General features: G+C 41.0%; 1 protein-coding gene across 3 annotated transcripts in view; it reads left to right on the top strand.

Annotated features, from left to right (window-relative positions):
• ntm (neurotrimin) overlaps positions 1-21220 on the top strand; it is a 231050-nt gene that overhangs the window by 189558 nt on the left and 20272 nt on the right. For all 3 annotated transcript variants that reach the window (XM_062536619.1, XM_062536618.1, XM_062536617.1), the window contains exon 4: positions 17244-17369. In XM_062536619.1, the coding sequence (XP_062392603.1) occupies positions 17244-17369 (126 nt within the window). The remainder of the gene's footprint in view (positions 1-17243; positions 17370-21220) is intronic.

Here is a 21220-nt window from a genome sequence, read left to right as displayed (position 1 = left end):
CTAAATGGGTTATGATCCTACCCATTCAGCAATGTTACATAGTGCAATATTGAGTTCTCCAGGTATGCACTGGCAATGGCAGAGTATTTTGAGTCAGTCTAGTGTCTGAATGCATTTGAAGTCATTATTTTAAGGTAAAAGACGTGTATTATGTTGCTTCTACTCAGAGCTCAGGGAATAGAGAGAGGAATATGATGGTTTTGTCTACATAATACTTCCAGGAAGACAGAGTCCAATTATCAAATGTGTTAAACCAATGGCTAGCCAAAAAGGGGGGGAAAAGTATCTGATGAAACACAGTGTAATGCTAGGTAAAATTGTTGATGAACTGATATGGCACTGAAATACTTTTTAGGTGGTAGTTTTACTTGAGAGTTTACCTATCTGCTGTCAAGAGGATTCACAAGCACATTAAGGGTGTGTTCTGCTATTGATTTCTCTATATACAACTATTGCACAGACAGCATCAATTGGCTCTACATGCATGCATCTTTTATAAACCCGAAACTCACTTTCACTCGGAGGCCCCCCCGGCAGTTTGTCTGCCTTAATATTTGGATAGGACGTGGGTGAGAGTGTTCTTGGGTTAGCGAGCACTCCCATAGTCTAGTGCCTACTGAATGGAGAAAGTGTGACATTTGTGTGCTTTGTGGAAAGATTCAAGGATTTCTGAGAAAAGTGCACGTCAGGGAACAAAAAAAACACTCTCTGGAAAAAGAAAGAACCTCGGATTCTGTCATAACTGACCGAAATGAGACACATTCTTACGTGAAGAATGCACTGACATGAATTCCTCCTCCTTTGTGCAATCAATTCTCTAATGGAAGGCAATCTCTGTACAGCTCTAATAACCAGCCAGGACAGCACTTGCTGTATATGCGCTAGTGGGCTGTTTGCGGCTGGTGGAGAAGTGTACCCAAAGGACAGTTCTTCAGTGGAAAGCAATCACAGAGAGGCCTACTTTCCTTCAGACTGTTCCAGGACAAGCTTTCACAAAAATTATTAAAGTTAACGTTGACTCATATTTAGCATGGTGCTAAGAGACAACAGTGGGTTCAGGAATCGCTGACCGATTATCAGGCGATGATGTAATCGCTGCTCCACCACGCCCTCTTCTTATCGAAGACCGGCCCACAAACGTGCCAAAGGAAAGGCCAAGATGTTGAACTCGCCATTTCTCATGAGAGGATGTCATTTCATTCTCTGCCTCGTATAGGATGACACCTTGTGCAAGCATATATGAAAGGTTGCATTAGGCTTATCTATCTCTGGGTTTTCTCATTCACCCTAACACCCTATTGGTTGGCCAGTCTTCTAGAATGGGAGCATAGCCAGAACGAGTGTTGTCATAGTCACCAGCCACAAATGTGTCTGATCAAAGAAAGGATCAAGTTGTGTAGTAATATAGGAGACTTCCTTGGGGTCCTGGATGCTATCAGCTGTGGTCTAGTCCTGTACAGTATGGTGCCTCCTCTGACCATAATGTCATTAATCTGCACAGTAAGGGAGTTTTCTCCATTAGTCTCCTAAGTCGAGTGTGAGGCCCAGCACAGGGTGACAAATGGGTTTGCAATTTACGTGGGAGAGAGACAATAATGAACAATTTGCTGCAGAACTTCATCTGCAGTAAGGTGGCATGTGGCTAATATATTGTAATGCCGCTTCTACCCAGCCGCTGATTTGAAGATTCAGTGGCACTGCTAGTAGCCAGCGTCCCCTTTGAGATTCAGTGTCATCTGTTGACCTAGCTTTCCTTAAATTGCTCATTGTAAAAAGCACCCATGACACCCAAAAAACATTTGCTACTGCTGTCTTATTTTGGATGTGCCTGACACTTTGATTTTGGGCGGCTCTCTCAGGATTTGCACTTCATCCCTTCAGCTTTTGTCATGGCGTGTCAAATGTGTGGTGCGATTTCTCCGACTGATAAACAAGTGGGCTGTTGCCGCAGCACTCAAAATATGCCACATATGTCTATGCATATGCATGCTCTAAGGAGGGAGCTATTTTTCTGTTCCGTTCAGTCTACTGTTTATGCAAATGAAGAAAACACCAGGGCTATAACGGGAAGATAAGTACAGCTATGCCACCGTTGCACCTTTTTTTTTATTCCCTGCGGCATAAATGACAATTTACACTTTTAACAGCACACATAGGGAGAAAAAAAACTGTTTTTACATTGGACATAAAAACTTAAGCATAATACAAAAGCTCATCGAGTTTTATGTTGGTCAAATAAGAGAAAGTTTGGGTAGGCTACTTGAATCATGTGCCACTACAAAGGTGGCTGAGAGAAATTACCTTGGAAACACATGTTTCTGACATCTCTGAACACTCCTCCGCTGTATAGAACTGTCAGACTTGCCTGTTTTGCCTCTTTCTGAGGTTTCAATTAAATTTACTTCCAGTTAAATGACTCCGATCACTTGCATTTAGCAAATAGAATGATGAAAGATGGGACCTGTTGCCGTGGCAACGCTGGTCTGAATAGCAGCCTGATTGAGAGAGCTCTGATGGTTAAGGTTAGGCGCTATACAATGCTTCGGCATAAATATTCTTGCAAAATACCACAGCAGCTTGCTGTTTGACAAAAGCTATTGAGAACAGACACAATTCTTTTATTATAAAAGAGTAAGTAACCGTTCCCCCAGTGGGTGGGAGTGAACCATGATTTAACCGTGGATCAAAATATTTCAGAGATATTTCCGACTTCTTCGAGACATCCTTTGAGTGCCATTTTTACTATTTACTTTGTATAAGCAGAGTTGTATAAACTCTCCCATACCTGCACTTGTAGAAGTACAGATACCTGATCAGAAAATGACTTGAAGGCGATGTCACACAGTTTCTAAGCTTTTTTTTTTGTTTTGTTTTTATTTAACCACATACAGTAAACATCTCCTTACATTCCATTAGCTGCCTGTTCCCTGCATACACTGTAAAAAAAATCAGTCTCTCTAAACAGCCCAGACTCCAAAAACGGCAACATGCAGCCTGGGCCATGAAACACAACTACATTGTCCAGCCATTCACTAACAAGATGCATGTTCAGGAGAGTGTCAATTGCATGGGAGGGAGGGGGAAGGAGGGAGGGGGAGGGGGCGATCTAGCTTGCTGTTTTGTTTGATCGTCAACAGATGTGATATCACCAACATCACTTAGAACAACGTTAAGTAAAAGTAAAAGTAATCTATAAGCATACCACTTGGAACATGGAAATTAAAACTGTGGCTTTTGTTTTCAATTTGCACATTTAGCCTTTCTTTTTAGACTTTCTACTTAATGTTGCTAATGAAAATGTAGTGGACTAAAATAATACATTTGATTTAAAAAATGTGCTACAGTAAAAGTAGGAAGATCAAATAAAAGCTCATGTAAAGCAAGTATTAGCTCATTATGATGTAATGTGAAGTAGGCTACAGTATGTCAGTGTCATGTACAGACAAAATGGATTGAATACAGATGTTAATTGAACCAGGTATCTATATTAATATTATGCTGTCACATAAAACATGGTTCTCCTGCAGGGATTAAATGCTAGGCCTACATTAAAGACCATTAAGGTATTGTTTGTTTGGTGTAGAAGGCCCCTCTTGTTGCAAGTTCTTTAAAGCCCAGTAGGAATTATTTTGATTTTGATCACACACTTGCTCTGTATTGCGCTCCTCAGGCAAACACACATGAAGTGGTGGGTGGTCAGTGATTTCAAAACAGTGGTGGGTAACGGCAGCTATAAGGTCATTGCAGGAATAACGCTGAACAATAAAGAATGCATCTGGACCAACAGATCTGCTCTGACGTTTGAAAATACACCCCCCTGTGCAAATGAATTGAAACAAGTTGTTAAAAATACAATACTGGCTGATGCAGTTCTAATCGCCTCCGGCTGCCTACATTTCATTAGACTGCTTTAAATCGCTTTAAAGTAGCAGGGTACTTGGAAAGGCTAGATCTCTGCCAAGGCGAAATGCCGTATTCTGCTATGTTCGTGAAAGTGAAACTAAATTGATGATCCGGCCTCTGATGTGGATCCAGTCCAAAACTGACTGGGACATTCTTGGGGCATTCTGCTATGGAAATTAGGGCCAGTAGTCCTTCCATAAGCCTGTATACAGAAAAACAAACACTGAAAACATAATCTCATTGGCAGAGGTGATACATTGATTCAATAATGCCATAATTTGGGGAAATGACATTATGTTGTGCCAGGGTGTATACTGTTGACTGCATGAAACTTTTAGTCCAACTTCACAACCAAATGTATGTTATATTAGGACATTTGAAGATGTAAACACAGAATGCAGTCACAGATGATCTCTCAGTCTGTCAGTGTACACTTAAGCAATATGGCACGAGTGAGACTGGCATTGTTAACAGATATCGCCATGGCTGTGATGCAGCCATTGGCACAAGGATGTACTGTAGGCCGAATGCTGCTGGTAATTTGTCACCAGCATCACAATCATAGTGCCATATTGCTTTTTTGCAACAGTTCTTCTACCAACTACTCAAGTTCACACATCAAATTCTGTTTTTTAGTTTTTATTTAGTTTTTGTTTATTCATCCTCCACCCCAAACAATAGTTCCAATCTTAGTCTTGGTGTCTCCTGTTGCCAAGCAACGCAACAAATCACTCCACGTACAGTCATCAGCTATACTGTAGACTATGTGCTTGTACACACAATAATTTTTAAACATTATGTGCTTGTACACACAATAATAAATTAAATTAAACATTCATCTTACTCCATTTATACCATTTTCTCACTCAACTGTCAAATCGCTGAAGTCGCAGAGTTGAATGAATGTAACGCTCACGTCTGACAACAAATAATGCCATGATTAGTTGTGGTGACAAATCTGAGTGTGGGAAGTTCTGACATATTGGTACTCATGGAATGCCTCTCGTCCAATTAGAAATGTAGTTCAAAAAGATGTGTGTTGTATTCAGTATGTGCTCAAAATCAACAGGGTGTGAGATGTACTGTAACCTACTTTCATCTGACATTTTGAGTGAAGCTTATGCTCAAAATATGAGATGCCCTGTATTGATTGTGTGTGTGTGTGTGTGTGTGTGTGCCTGTGTATGGAGGGATTGTGTATTAAATCCTTTCAAAAGACGGGCAAATGTACAAAAAAAGTTGACAAGGGACCATCCAGCTTGAAGCCACCTGTATGACCACCGTTTATTATTTACAGAGCAATATTTCTCCTGTGCACATACAGAATGGACAACTAGAGAATTCTGGAATCCAATTGGCTGAATTTGACAAAAGTGTCGTATGTTTTTCTGCAGTCAGTCTGTACAATGTCAGAAATAAAGTAGTGTATCCAGTCAAGTCAGCTTCTTAACTTTGACTGAGTTAAGTTCTGTGAACGTGTTAGTGTCAAGTGCATGGAATAAGCATGGCACTACACATTGACATGTTCTGGGAGGTTAAGTTATTTTGAGTGTGTTTTTGCCATGTACCTTCAGGCCAAACTGGAGAGGGCGAGAGAGGGAGAGAAAGAGTTATGGGAACTCGCTTGTCACGAGTTCATGGTTTAAAATGGGAAGGCGTACCTACATTACACATGTTAATCAGCATCGAACATCAAAGATATATTTTTTATGTCTCTGTTGCCGAGGGAACTCTGATTTCCGACAGCTGTGTGTGTTGCGAGGGGGTGGAAATATCATTTGGAATTTAACAGATGTAGAATCATTAGGTATTGTTAGATTTGTTTTCCTTTTTTTTCATCTGTTTCCCCCCCCTTTTCAAGCTTGGTTGAACATTCAAAAACTGCCAAGTATCTTTATGCATCCATTCTTGTGTTAATTTGTCGTCTCAAGCGGATTTGGTAACTGTGGGTGTGAACACCGCAATGATCATGCTTGCGGAGGCGTAATATGTTTATGCCAGCTCTAATTCATTCAAATCAAAACACCCTGACACCGGCTCTGAAAAGCCGTGAGTTTTAGTTTTTTTTTCCCCCTCCTTTTTTTTTAACCACATATTTGTTCATAAGCATTGAGGTCAAGGGGAGAGACAACTTATACTAATCCCCACAAAGCTTTCCTAAGCTACTGCTGTCATCTACATTTATGAGGGAAGACAGGGAAGAATTGCCGAAGGTTATGAGGCTGCATGACACATTGTTTAGTCTGTCTCACTGCTCCTGCTCCCCTGACTCACTCACTGCAGGGATCAGGAGCGCGTGAGAAAAGCCTTGTTTCTGGGATTTTCCTCCATGTTGAGATGTTGCTCAGTTCATATTTAGGATAAACATGGCAGAGTGAAGAGGAAACACTGGATGTGTCAATTACCGGGGGAATTTATGCTGTTAGGACAGAGGTCTTTTTGTCATACACTTCATGAGCAGACCAGCACTTGCTGTACAGTACATCACCTTGCACCACTATAATTCATAATCTGAAGGTCATGAATAATTGGCATGGTGTACTGTAGCTGTGGTATAGTTGGGCCCCGGTTTGATAACCCACAGTTGTGAATCTGTGACACTTTTGAGTGAAAGTGTCTGCCGAATAATTGACTTCACAATAGCAGATATTAACTGGATGAGATTGCTTATGTGAAAGATAGAGTGGAGGTGTGGTGGGAAAACGTCAGTGTCAGCGCCTGAGAAATGCTGGGCCTCTGGTTCAATAGTTGGATCCAATGTTGCAAGTCCCTCTCGCACTGGATAGCAGCATCTGCTGAACCCCCCCCCCCACTTCATCTCTTGGATACAATCCTGTAAAGTAGAGCCTGTAGGCTAACTCAGGGTAAAATTGTTTACTGGGCAGATAATTATGTCCCTAGCTAAGACATTTGTGAAGGTATCCAGCTCATATACTGTACTGTAAGCAATGTACTGTAGCCTATCCACTTATAATACATCAGTTGTTTTGGTCCTGAGCCTTGAACGCCGTGTTTATTTATTTCTGATCACTAGTAAACAAGATGAGCTAGGCTAGCATTATACATTGCTACACTGCAGAGCACATTGTTCTACAGTGTACAGTAGTGATGCTAGTTGGCCAGAGTGTCATTATTGTGGGTTAATGGTGCTAATTAGCATCCCTGTCAGCCAATCACAATGTGTTGCCGAGAACTAATTGTGGAGAGGCAAACTGTAATTGCTACCCCCACAAAAAAGCATAGCTGTATGATATTAGTGCCATCTGTCGTTTGTACTTGCCAATCTCTTTAAGATATTCAGAGCTAAAACATGCCCTTGACTTGTTTCTACGACATCGGTGAAAGCAAGCATTATGATTACAGGAGTTCTGTAGCACATTGGCCATGTCCTTGCCTCTACAGAGGAAAGACTGAAATCAGGCCCAGGGGACTCAGCGGAGGTCATAATAAAGTTCAACGCGAGGCATTAAGCAGTAAAGATGACATTAATGATACGAGAGGACCCTGGGAGAGGTTTCCTTTTTAGTCACGGGGTCAGACTCAGTGCCTCCTGCCCTGTTAGGGTTGGCGGAGGCAGGAAAGCATGTCAGCCACAGTGAAGGTGTCCTTGAAGCAGCTGTTGCTTTAGAAGGGGAATGTTTTTCAGTTACTCGGGCGCTTCAGGGCATGAAAAAAATTCGTCCAGAAAAAAAGTTCACTTTCAACTTTCCCCGATTGTTGGTGTGACAGACAACCGTAATAAGGATGCAGTATTTATTTCTTTTTTTTTTCTTTTCTTTTTTTTTTATCAATTTCCTCCACTCAGAAAGAATAGCTTGAGTCGAAGATCATTAGATGGGAGCTGCTCCCGCCAACAAGGCAGACATCTGGCCCCTGCTAGTGAACCCCTCATCAGAATAATGGCTTCAAACCAAAGAGGTCGCTGAGGATTCGGGCGGAGACTGGATGCTAATTACTGCCATGGTAAAGTGCCTCAGGAGAATATATCGTCTAAGACGGCCTTTCCTTCTGTTGGCATATATGTGTCAAAACAACTCCTTCCCATGCTAGACTGTACATGTTATACGCTGGTTGTGACAGAAGTGTCCTTCTTGTACAAGGGTTTGTGTTTTTTTTTTTTTTTTTAATCGTTTTAACTCTGCATACAAGGCTGCCTTTTGAAGTAGCCTCGCTGAGTGTCATTACACAGCGTGCAATGGAGAGCTTCCTCTCCGCTGTCAAACCAGTGCGGCAGAACACTGTATAACTTGATGATACTTCAGCGACTTCAACGCTGTTATCCTCCTCGGCTCGCCTCAGATCCGTGGGGTTTGTCATGGAGAGAGAGGGAGAGAGAGAGCCAGGGACAGAGGGATTGAGGGGACTGTGTGTCTTTAAGCCCACCCACTGAGAGCCCCTCTTAGAGGGCATTTGAGGAGATGATCTGGGGGGGGGGGGGGTCTCGTAAGATCGGATTCTCGAAAACTGAGACCTATGTGCCTCATCACGGTAACGTTTCCCTGGCGATTGTTTGAGGAGAGACTGACTGAGCCGAAAACCGCCAGGCTTGGCCCCGGACAGATTAGTGTCTTGTCTCTCCTTCCTTTAGGTGAAACGGCGGTGCGAGTGGTGTGTGTGCGCGGCGCGCTGTAGGAAACACAAGCATGTCAACTTGATCTCATACTCCCATAGCAGCACTTTCCAGGACGAAGGAAAAAAAGTGGCCCTGTGCTTCTAGAAATGAACACGGTGCAGTGATGAAACCAGTCAAGAGCACAATCAGTATGAGGGGAGTAAGAGCACGAAGCTAACTGCAATTTAGCACAAATAAATCTGTTTGGCTTTCAGGTACATACAGTATGATTTTGATCATATGAACACTACAGTAGCCTGCATGTGATTATGCAATTGTATGTCTGCCTCGGCTAGCCACATACGATATACGCAAACTCATTTTCCGGTCAGTATTCCACATTCAAAACATTCATGCAGCAATTTGCAGCTAACCTCATCGCTTACTGTATACAGAATGCAATTGTATGTATGCCTCATCTAGCCATATACGATATACGCAAACTCATTTTCTGGTCAGTATCCCACATTCAAAACATTCATACAGCAATTGGCAGCTAACCTCATCGCTTACCGTATACAGTGTGCAATTGAGATGATGTGAACAGCAGACCCAGGGTGCTTCATTGTGAGGTGAAGAGCTCTAAATGACTTTGATTCTTTATTTAAATGCCTTTGCCATCCGCATGACATGTGGAACACAGAGAGCCACAGATCCTGACCTCTTCTGAAGCGCTTGTGAGATGAGCCGCAGCACTAAGCCACACTGCTGTGGTTAATGGCTTTCGTGTGGGAAGCAGGGGTTTTGAAAAGCTAGAACTTTGCATAGCTTTTGGGATAGATGTTAAACTGCCGGGGAAATTAACTACTGTGAATGTGGGGTTGATAAGGCAAGTGTAGCATTGAAGGATCTAACTGCGTATTTCTAGCTAAAAGAGAAATTTACTTGGGCACTTTATGGGCTGTGTTTTTTTTGTGCCTGTCCCTCTAATTACAATATTTTAACTCAATTGATTTTCCTCAGAATCATGTTTAAATGGCCTCAAGAGAGTGAGTCCAAGCCAGCACTTATGGGTCATTGTAGATATACTTTCTGGCTTTTTCTTCAGATATCGATTGTTTGACCATAATCAACAGATTTCTGAGAACACACCAAGACTTTAAGGCATTTAACCTATTGTGTTCACTTGCTGGAGTTCTTAATTATTTAGTTGTTTCCTCAAATGGCATCCCAGCCATGCAGCAAAACTCAGACATGCGGCCTATCAGGCCTTGGTGTGTTTCGGGAATTTGCATCCTAATCACCGTCTCAGAGAGGTCACCATTTGCATGTCAAATCATCTGACATTTGGAGTCGACGAAAACAATCATTCTGCAGCTGTGAATCAAACATTAGAGGTTGTGAATCTATGATAAGCCATTTTGTCTTGTGAAGAACAAGGAGTGAGAGCTTCTCTGTTCAGTGGTAGGCAGCGTGTATGAAAAACAACATTCCATGAAAGTTGTCGTTTTGTACACACATACTGTAGACTGTAATTGAATATGTTTTCACTCATTACTACCTAACTGACACCTCGGGCAGATAAATTAGGTTACACTAGTGAATATGTTTATGGTTTGCATCGTCACATCAGTTGCTTGAAAATGGAACAAAAGAAACATTCAATTTTGTCTATCAAACTTAATAAGTAAACACCAGTGATCACAAAATGAACAGTTATTCCATCGAGTTTGGCCAAAGTAGTAAATGATTGAGGCTAGAAAAACACAATGAAAAGGGTATTATTCCATTGTCAAATGAATTATGTTAAGCCAGTGTTGATCTGTTGAGATAAGTGGATACATGCTGGAGAATGCAGAAAAGCTGCGGCGAAGCTGGCGGGGCTTCTACACGATTGCCCAGCACACTCATTTAGTCTAGTTTGACCTAGTTTAACCTAGTTTAAAATACAGAGTTTACAACGCTGGAACTGTCGGACCAGGCATAACACTTGTAAGATACATCAGCTGAAAAACGTGCTCCCCGGTAACAAATTATATTGGATTTGTTTGGCTTATACCAGCAAACAACATGACATATTCAAATTATTTTCTTTTAGTGTGACAACTGGACTAGATACTTGTTAAATACCAGAATGTCCACTATAGTGTAATGGAACTTTTACTTCAGGTCATGAAATCTTTACTTTAGGCTGTGAAACTTTACCCATGCACAGGTTTACATATAAGCAATAAAATAAATGGGCTGTAAATTGTAAAATAGCACCTTTTTTCATTTACAGTTTCACACACACACACACACACACACACACACACACACACACACACACACACACACACACACACACATACCAATACAATCTATGCAGTGTTTGCAGGCTATGCTAGGCTATTATGCAAAACTTCTAAAGCATTATTTGGAATACACTCTAACACTCAGACTAGGATTATGGGATGCCGCTAGGCTATGTATAATGAGTGAAGCATTTCACCTCCTCTGGTATGGATTCAGTGGCCAAATCCACCCTGAACGTAGCTGAGATATTTTGGACATAATTTTAAGACCAGTTGCAAATGTATGTGATGTTTACTGCATTTTCTGGCTTATCTGTGTTGTAATACACTGCGGACAGGACGGCTCCTGGTCTGGAACAAGATTGCAGGGTGATTATATGCGGCAGAGAGTGCATGGAGGTGGATGGAGCGTCCTCAGTGGGGTAGATCCGCTTTAAGGAGGCGGCTGCTTCTCTTCCACTGATTGACATTGTAAGAGATATAAGTGCAGAGGATTAGATGTACCACACAAACACGCGCACACACACACACACACACACACACACACACACACACACACACACACACACTTCCCCGAAGGATCTAGAAAGTGGATCTGTGAAGTGTGGAGGCAGGGGTGGGGGTAGGGTAGCTGAGCTGACTGTGTGGCCGTGTGAGGACATTCATACAGTATGAATACTGTTACGAGTCTGTGAACATGAATGTGAAATGCTTGGTACACAGATACATGCGTGGCCATTTATGGTTGTGGTTTAGTTTAAATGTTGTTGTATGGAGGTGAAGAGCCCCCTTTAAGCCCCGGATCACAGAGGTGTGCTAATTCACTTGACCCATGTGACACCTCCTTCACCAAGCATCTCTTTTTGCATCCTCAATCAATGCCTCTCCTGTTTACAAAAAGGGCCTTGAAAAACCCTCTGGTGGACACACTGCAGACATAAATTAGACTTGCATATTTAAAATATAATGCAATTCGCAAGATGTTTGCAGTGAGATGTTTGCACAAAGTGTGTTGCATAATAGCAAGCCCCAAACCAGACATTAGGATATTGTGATAATATAGTCAGTAAACAGTAAAGTAGCTGTTGAAGAAATATTTAATAACCTCTGAGCTAAGCTAATGTCTAATGGCAAGTACCTGTCAGCAATCACCCAAATCATAACTTTACCCCAGCCCCAAACTTTACTAGGTTGGGACCCAAATGCATCTACTGATAAAATATTTACTCAGTTCTAAATCTCAAGTCTTTTCTTGGAGAAAAGCAAACTTCTGCAATTCATCATCAATATTATTCACCTTACAGTGAAAGTATATCATTATATCATATCATGAGTCTGGTTGAAGTTGGAAATTCATCAGATTTCTAAGAAAGTTAAGAGGTTTTATATATATTTTTTTGAAAGTGTGGAATACCCCAAGGGAAGTATCCTTTTTCAGAGTGAAGTCTCCCTTTTAAATATGTGTGTTTTTTACTTCAGTGCCAAGACACAACTTTTTTTTATTCTTATGAGAATTTGACCCACGTGCACCTTGTACATTTCTTTTGAAAACAGTGTAGGTATCCTTGTTCAAATGTGGTTGGTGACAGACAGAAGAAAACAGACTTTATATACAGTAGATGTTATACTTTCCCTCTTCTGCTTTGAGATGAAGATTGCTGTCTAGACTCGACTTTTCTAAAGATTATTTTCAGGCTAACACGCAAACAAATACTGTTGACTGGATTACAGACTGACAGAGGGGAAGATTGTTGCTTGAAGTTGTGTCTTGTGAGTTGATGTGGCTTGGCTGAAGCTGTGTTGATCGAGCATCCATGAATGTGAGAACTCTCATTTTGGCGGACACAAAACACAGCACATCACCAAAAAACGCACCATCCCTAATTTGAGCATGGTGGTGGCATCATGCTGTGGGGATACTTTTCAACAGCAGGCCCTGGGAGGCTTGTAAAGGTAAAAGTAAAATTAATTTAGCAAAATATTTGGAAATCCTGGAGGACAATCTGGTTGAGTATGCAAGAGAACTACAAATTCAGGGAAGATCACAATCAACACAATTAGTCTACAGCAAAAGCTACTCAGAAATGGTTTGAAGACAAAGGTGAATGTTCTGGAGTTGCCGAATTTATGCCCAGACTTCAATACTACAGACTTCCACCTGGCAGACCTTGAGCAGTTTTGTAAACACAAATGGAGTAAAATTGCAGTATCCAGATGTGCAAGCCTAATTGAGACCTATCCACGCAGACGCAGAATGCTTTAATTGCGACCAAAGGTGCATCTACTCAATGCTGACTTTAAAGAGGTGAATATTTATTATTGTAACAAAGGGCAAGTTAAATGGATCAAGATTCCAATTATAAAAGCAGCAAAAGTGGAAATATCCAAGTGAGTGAATATCTTTAATAAGCACTGTAGGAGAAATTGTAGCTTTACGACTATATGTGAATGTAACCGGCGTTGTGTTGAAACACTCCCCATACTCACTCAGATTCGAACCCACCAACAACAGTCGGAAGTCAAGCTTGCTAGCAAAAAGCCAAGGTTACTAGCTCTCTCTCTCTAGCACGATTCTTAAGGCATTGGCAGGAAGGTTTACCAACGTACATACTGCACAGCACTGTTACTCTATGCCCCTCTCTAAACCTCACTGGCGATCTGGGTCCATTCATGGGTTTCATCAGGTCCCTTTCCACAGGTACCATGCAGTCTGCATTCATAATCTACAGTACGTACTGTACTTGATTTTAAACACCTGTGAAAAATGGCTTGATGAAACCCATGAATAGAGTAAAACGTTAAACTTGTAACCTCAAACCGAATTTGAATATGTTGTATTTGCATTTGAATTGCCAAATTTGAGCATTAAAGAGAAACTATGCTATGAAAACTATTTCATCTCTGGTTTCGGTTTCGTTTTTCGTTTTTTTAGCGGATACGGACACTGGGGGCGGGAGGAAATATTACTGTTTTTGATAAAACTGGTCAGTCAAGCAAAACAACGATTTCTAAGCGATTTTATGACTATGAAAAAGTTACATAGGGTTTCTTTAAGAAACCGAATTAGAAGAGTTTGTTAATTAGATGGAAACTGAATCCCGGTCAACTTGAAATGTAATATAATATTTTGAAACTGAACTCATCTGCTCTAATACATAAATTATCCTCACTGAAAATCTTGCTTTTTACACTTTCCCTTTCTCACAATTCAGTTTCACAATTCTGCAATGAGCCAATAGCTTTGCCCCTGGATAGGCCAATGAGAGTACGGTCACAACCATGCTGCTGACTAAATTAACTATTATCCTCCATATTTCTCATATTTCTCTCTTTTTTTCACTGGGAAACAGTTACACAATGGCAAGAGGTTAGACCTGCATTTATATTTCACTGCAGTTCAAAGTAGACAGAAAATCATTAATTTAGCCAGAAGGGAAATGTGTTTCCTTTTTTTCCAGCGTAATGAAAACTAATTATGCTGGTCTTCCTAAAAGCCCCCACATTTTTGCTGTGAAAGAAAAAAAACTCTAATAATGTTCTGAAATGTCAAAATTATCAAATGGCTGTTTTTGCTAACATCTCAAGTTGATCATCTGTTTTATGAGAACAAAACCAACATTTAAAAAAAAACTAATTTTCAGTACCTCTGAAAACAATTCACCAGACCTACTTCAGGCAGAAATGCCACGCAGTCAGATTCTTGTCCTCTTTTCTTTTCTCTCGCTATAAACAGCGCTGTGGGTTCTGAAGTAAAAACACTCTTTGCTTCTCATTTAATGCACTGTTGACCATGGGTGGTTGTAGGGATGGTGAGCAGGCCTTAAGTGGGGCTTCATTGGGATGGGTGCTGAAGTTGTTGTTTCTCTCCTGCGCCTTACTTTTTTTCAACTGGTCCAAATTGGTTAAGGGCTGGAACGGCCAAGTAATTTGCACCGGCATCAGCACCAGCAACCACACCCACAGGAGCACAAGGGTCATGCCCAAGCACCAGTACCTCAGCATAGGTTTGGTGCTGCTACTTTATCTGCTAATTTAATTAGCTGGATGTCTCTGGCAGCAAACTAATGATCACAAAACAGTAATCTCTCAGCACAAGCATCTCTTCTTTTCCCAAACAGCATGTTTTGTACTACACTCTGTGCTTTGGTAAATGAGTGCCTCCATTTCGGGGATACAGTAATATTTCCTAAAGATGTATAATCCAATCAACTGAGTTTATATTTAATGTATACAAAGCTTTCATGAAGATGGGACTGAATTAACTGAATTATGGTAGATTAATCAGTTAGTATTAGTACATACATCAGCAAATGTTGACAATTTATATTGCAGCAAACAGAAGTTATGAACCAGTAGCATCACCATTAGGGGATGTAGTTTCAGTCAGACTGACATATTCTGCCTTCAATTAGTGGTAATTAAGAGAGCATCACTGTAGTGTTATGACCCAACTCATAAGCTTGCCTGTGTTGCTGTAGCAACCACCTAGTTTGCCTTTGCCGTCACATTCACTTACATTCACTTGGTTTTTTTTTCTGAAAAATGTATGAAGTTGTCGGTTTCCCCTTCGTGTTTCCCCTTTAGTGATGAGGGGAATACAAGTGACGGTTATTTCAAAAAAAAAAAAAAAAAAAAAGATCAAATGCTTTCATCTGTGGAAGGGAATACCTACAGCATGAATATCGCACTCTATGTGTCAGAAGTGCCATAGCCAATCAACAGGCAAAAGGGCAAAAGGTCTTTAACCTAATTCCAAAGAAGCGCATTTCAACTATGCAGAAATCTAGCGATATTTTGGAGGAATCATCAAAAAATAAATGTCATTGGGTTTAACACCAACACTGCTAATAAAAAAAAATGAATACTCTCTGGAAGTTTTTAGAGATATTCCTCAGCAAATATGAATGCCCTGAAAAACAACTATTTGCTGGGATGTTCAAGGTGTTCCCTGGTTTCCACAAGGATGATAGTAATCTGTGCGGCTAGTAATTGCTCATTTAAGCCATAGACATCCCCATCAGGCCAAAATCCACTGGAGATTAAATCTGTCACTCACAGCCCCACCCATAATGAAATGATTGCCATGATGTTGCCAAGATGGACATGTGTCTCCCTCATCACGTCATTCAGAAAGTCAGATGCTAATATCCCCAAAGACATGCCAGACGCACGAAGACAACAGTGACACAGGGTGATATTTTTGACAGATTTGTATCCGTGTTATTTTCCACGAGATATCAGTTAACTGTCTGACATTGTGTGTATGAAAGAAAGACTGGCATAATAAGTTGTTTGTGAAAAATATTTTTTTGAATGTCCCAATGCCCCACTGGAGTCGATGCATATCATCACTCTTTTAACCTTTAAACTGGGTTTAAGCCTTGTCTGGGGCAAGGATGTTTTATCAGCACACGCAGACAGCCCAGATGGTACTCTAACCCTTGCCCCTGTGTTAGGTTGTAGCTTTAGACCATACAAAACCATAAATATATAAAAATATGCAAGAAATCAATTCTTTATTTTCATTAGTGCAAGGAGCTGTAGGTAGGTAGCCGTGTAGGTAAGATACATTTTTTAAGTGAATAACTGCTGGCAAGAGGGGTGCCCTTGTTTTTTTTTTTCTTGCTGGAGCACCTGCCTCCCATACTGGATGTGCCCAGGCCTGGTGTTTTGTTGTGAGAGTGTACGGGCTGAAAGCCTGCAGGCTCTATTAATTTATCAACTTGGCTCTCTTCTAATGTGCGCACTGCACTGTATCAGCCCAGCCAGGTGTGCTGCTGGTCAGAGTGCAACTCTGCATCCTCAGCACAGTGGCCGCATTCAGCGCATACAACACCCACATACACACCCACACACACACACACACACACACACACACACACACACACAGACACACATATACACACGCACACACACACACACACATACTCTACAGACACACATACACGCCACACACACACACACACATATACACACACGCACACACACGTACACACACCACACACACACACATACACGCCACACACACACCACACACACATACATGCCACACACACACAAATGTGTGCACTCACTCATTCATACACACACACACACACACACACATACACACACACCACACACACATACACGCCACACACACACACACACACACACACACACACACACACACACACACACACACACATACACACACACCCCACCCCACCGCCCCACCGCACCACTGGATACAGTGTAGCTGTTACTTGGTAATGAATGTCTTGTGGCTACACTGAATGCCCTGATTAAACAGAGGTGACCTTTCATGGCTCTTCTTCTACACCTGCTGCTGGACTCACAGTTGGTCGTGTTAGCTTTGCTCTTTTGCTCCCCATTCCCATCCCTCTTATTTATCAATCATACGCTAATAACTCTCATATTACCACGCAATCAGAACATTAGTAACATATATATATTCATACGTGTGTATTAATATGGATTCATTTTCATTCTAGTACCTCCGAAGATCACAAGCCTGTCCAAAGACATTGTGGTGAATGAGGGCTCCAATGTTAGCCTGGTCTGTTCTGCCAGTGGAAAGCCAGATCCCTCCGTCAGCTGGAAGATCATCTCCCCAGCAGGTAAGAGGATCATCTGTTCTTATTCCATCAGCTGTGATCAAATAAATGGCAATTATTTGTTTATGTCACATATTCACTGCGCTTGAGAGACCTATCTTCCTTGGTAATTATAGTGATTGCAGTGATTGTGATCGCAGCCTCATTGATTTCGCTGAATGTTTGCCAGCTGACAATCAGAATTCATTTGAAACTGATTTGCATCAGCGAAGACATCGTGGCACACTAAAACGTGAACCCCATTTCTGAGTGTTCTGGCTCACTGAACGAATGTGGTATCTGTGGTAATAGTTTCACAATTGATCAGTTGTACGTGTTATAAATCTTTATAGCACAAAGACGAAGAAGACTTACGGCCTTTTGTCAGCTGCATGCCATTTTATTGACATCTTTTGGCTCACACATACAGTACTGTAGCGCTTACAGATGTCTGGTCTCAGGCTGTGATTTTCTAACTTTGGCAACAGTTAACATATGCAGCCTGAACAACTTCAAGGAAATGTCACACTGACTAAACACAGCCGATGTTATTTGAATGGATTTGTATCTTTTCCTGGTAATGTCTTTTTTTATTCCGTGATTAGCAATTACCAACTCGCCCTTGCTCAAACAGCCTCAGACATGTCATAAAGAAAGAACCTTACCTTGAGATTTTTGAGATGTGATCTTTAATAAAGATGTATTGTAGATGAAGGGAAAGGCAGTGGGCTATGACTAATGCATGACTGACATTTATGTACTTTTTCCATTTACTTCAGACACAAAACTAGAGACATACTGTAGGTAATAAGTGTTCTACTGTGCATGTGCATGGCCGAAATATGAATACAGTGTTTGGCACCATTTTTTACACTTTTTTTAAGTGCATATTTTAGTCTACTTTTACATTTTGACCCAAAATGACTTTAAGGGCTAATTGAAGTCCGGCTTTTTGTATGCCTCAATTTGGTGTGATTTAATGCCGAAGAAAGCAGCAGCTCTATGGTGACAAAGTACTACTGCTGCGAGTGAAGTTCAAGGAAGTGCAAGGTTAATGTATGAACACCTGCATAAATTGTATATGCTTACACTAAGTGCAGTCAGCAAAAAGTATTGCAGCACCCTAAAAAAGAAATAGGAACCATATAGGTAATGAAAAAGCGGTGTACAGGGCAGGGGTCCACTCCAGGTTATAGCGCAGACAAAAGTAATTACTTGTGCCGTGGTCATGTTTAGATTTAATCACACCATTGAACCCGGCAAGGCTTTCCCAAAACCCCCATTCTATACATTCATTGCAGGCAGGAACCGTTCATGATTGGGTTCAAACTGTGTTAGGGACACAGCTGAACCATACAGTTCTGCATACATTTAATCATATAGAGTCCATCATACGTATTTCCCTCAAGGGGCTTATGCTTTCGGTGTGTTCCTTTGTTTGTGTATTTGTCAGTGAACAGGATTACAGCATCAGCACCGGCCCAATTGTCTTGAGATTTGGGGCAGTGGTGTAGCACGGGTCAAGGAAGAGCCCATGCTTATGTGGAGCGTATCTGAGTCACCAGGTGTATCCACGACGCATTTGCAACAAAATATCATTTAGCACGTGCTCCATGCCATTTAGGTGTAAACGCATATTCAGGTCTTACTCAAAACCGCACCGATTAACGTCGTTTTGGTCCTCAACAAAAGCTTACACTCGTCATCATCCAAAAATAGCTGTCCTTTAATGAAGGAGCTCTATTGTAGCGCTCATCTGGCATTGTCAGCCAGGTCAGTGTTGTGCAGGGATTATGGTCAGGAAGTACATATAGGCCACTGTGTATAGTCAACCTTGAAGTGGACTGACACACAAAACATATTTATCCAATATAGCTGTGTTTCATAATGTACTGAGAGCGGTATTGGCCGTAACATGGATGTGGCCACTCAGTCTGTGTTAGCCACTCCCAATCTGTTGAAGGCTGATACAATCATTTCAGATTGAGTCTCTGGCTATCCTGGCCGTCACCCATTCTGAAAGCTGAAAGCACATTGACACAGATCCCGGTTGTGCTTTTGCAACACCACAGAGAATGTAGTAAACCAGTATTAACACAATTTGACCATGCCGGCCGCCTCTGTTGTTTTTATTTAAATGTATGAAAGGCTGTAGAACATTTAGCCAGTTCACAACAAGAAAGGCGGTGCCTGAGGCAGTATCAATAGCTTAATCCGTGTCAAGATGGCCCTGAAAATGGCCCTGTGAGCTAGTACGGAATGTCACTTGACTATTTAGAGATTTCATTAAAAGGCCTGTTACTGTCGCAACTAAAGATGCCTCGGTCATGGGGAATGTTGATAGCCATAACTTGATTACTGAAGAACAATGCATGTGTTATCATTACTTAACTAGCACACTTATGTTGTTGAAGCATAATGCACTATTTTAAATTGAGTTAGATGTAGTTTACTTTGGGTTTTTTAATGGCTATTGGCTATGCTATTGATCCGTTATTTGTAATACATTATTTTAGTCCTGTGGCAGTTATAATAATAGGAAGAAAGTAAAGTTTTCACAGATGTAGGGAAATGTTGCCCAAGATGACTGTTCTGCGATATGGAAATACTTGCAAAATGTCATTACCACATGAATTTGTACTGTAAATGACGTTGAAAAAAGAAAGAAAATCTCTCATTTTGACTAATAACTTGTCATCAATTTAGGTCATCAGTAAAAGTCAGTTAATTAATATTGCTGAAATGGAACATGATGATGGAATATGAATTCATTTTTAATATGGATGTCTGGGTGTTGGCAGTGGAGAGAACAGCTGGAAATAAGAGCTGTCTTGCACTCACTCATTGCTAATTGATGATCCATCAGCAGAGAATATGGTGGAGTCTAGTGAAAACATTTAGCCACCAAATTAGATCATAATGCCATGGCTCGGCGACTTATTACATTTCCAAACATCCTTTAGAGCAGCGCAGGTATATCGTGTGCTATGTTGCCATGGGCTTACTAATGAGTATTGTTTGGAAAATTGTCCATAAGGTAAAGATTTGAAAACTATCTGACCAGAATAGATGAACTCACACGTGTAATGTGCTCTGAATGTGCTGGTATATGCTGTGTGTACCTCAGCACTCTTCATGGCTGTGTGCTTTGTTTTGACTGTAACATTTTGGGAGATTTGGTCTGGTCATGAACGATAATGATGATCATTTTAATGGGCAAACTCTGATATACCGTTTTCAGCTCTAATGCCATACACAGTGTATGTATGCCCATGCATCCTCACCAACCTATTAAAGACACAGTTCTCCCCTATCTTCATGATGTCCTGCATGCAGCCCTACTCTTCCTCACTCTTCCTCACTCTCTCCGTCAGCATGGAGAATATGGGATTTGTTATAGCACTTTTCTCTTTGAATTGCTTAGATGCCGTTCAGGTTGCACAGTTTTTAAAAAAACGGATGTTTTTATGCTGTCTTGCCCTGCCATGTCAAGCTTCAAAAATGTTTTTATTTTCTTGTACACATCATTACTTATACATAATGCAATTCATATACCATGTATACACAGATCCTCCATAGCTAAATCAGGGTATATTGAGTGAAATGATTTACACATCCCTGTCTTTGTCAAGGACTCAGTTCCTTTTGCTCATCTGATTGAACTCAGTGCAGTCAGCCTATGACATAACTTTCTACAGCGGTATTTGCTGATCAAAACACACATTATGAAGACAAGCTCTCTTTTAATATATTTTTGCTCACATTTTACAAGTATTATTTAATTATCTCCTGTCCTTTAATGAAATGAAGCACTATTATGCAAGGGGAATTTTTTTGTAGCACACCTTTGACAACAGCCTGCCACGATTAAAGGC

This window comes from Sardina pilchardus, chromosome 5, assembly GCF_963854185.1.
Source record: "Sardina pilchardus chromosome 5, fSarPil1.1, whole genome shotgun sequence".
In the NCBI taxonomy this organism is placed as follows: domain Eukaryota; kingdom Metazoa; phylum Chordata; class Actinopteri; order Clupeiformes; family Clupeidae; genus Sardina; species Sardina pilchardus.
The sequence above is the reverse complement of the archived record's forward strand: the minus strand, read 5'-3'. Positions and strand labels throughout refer to the sequence as shown.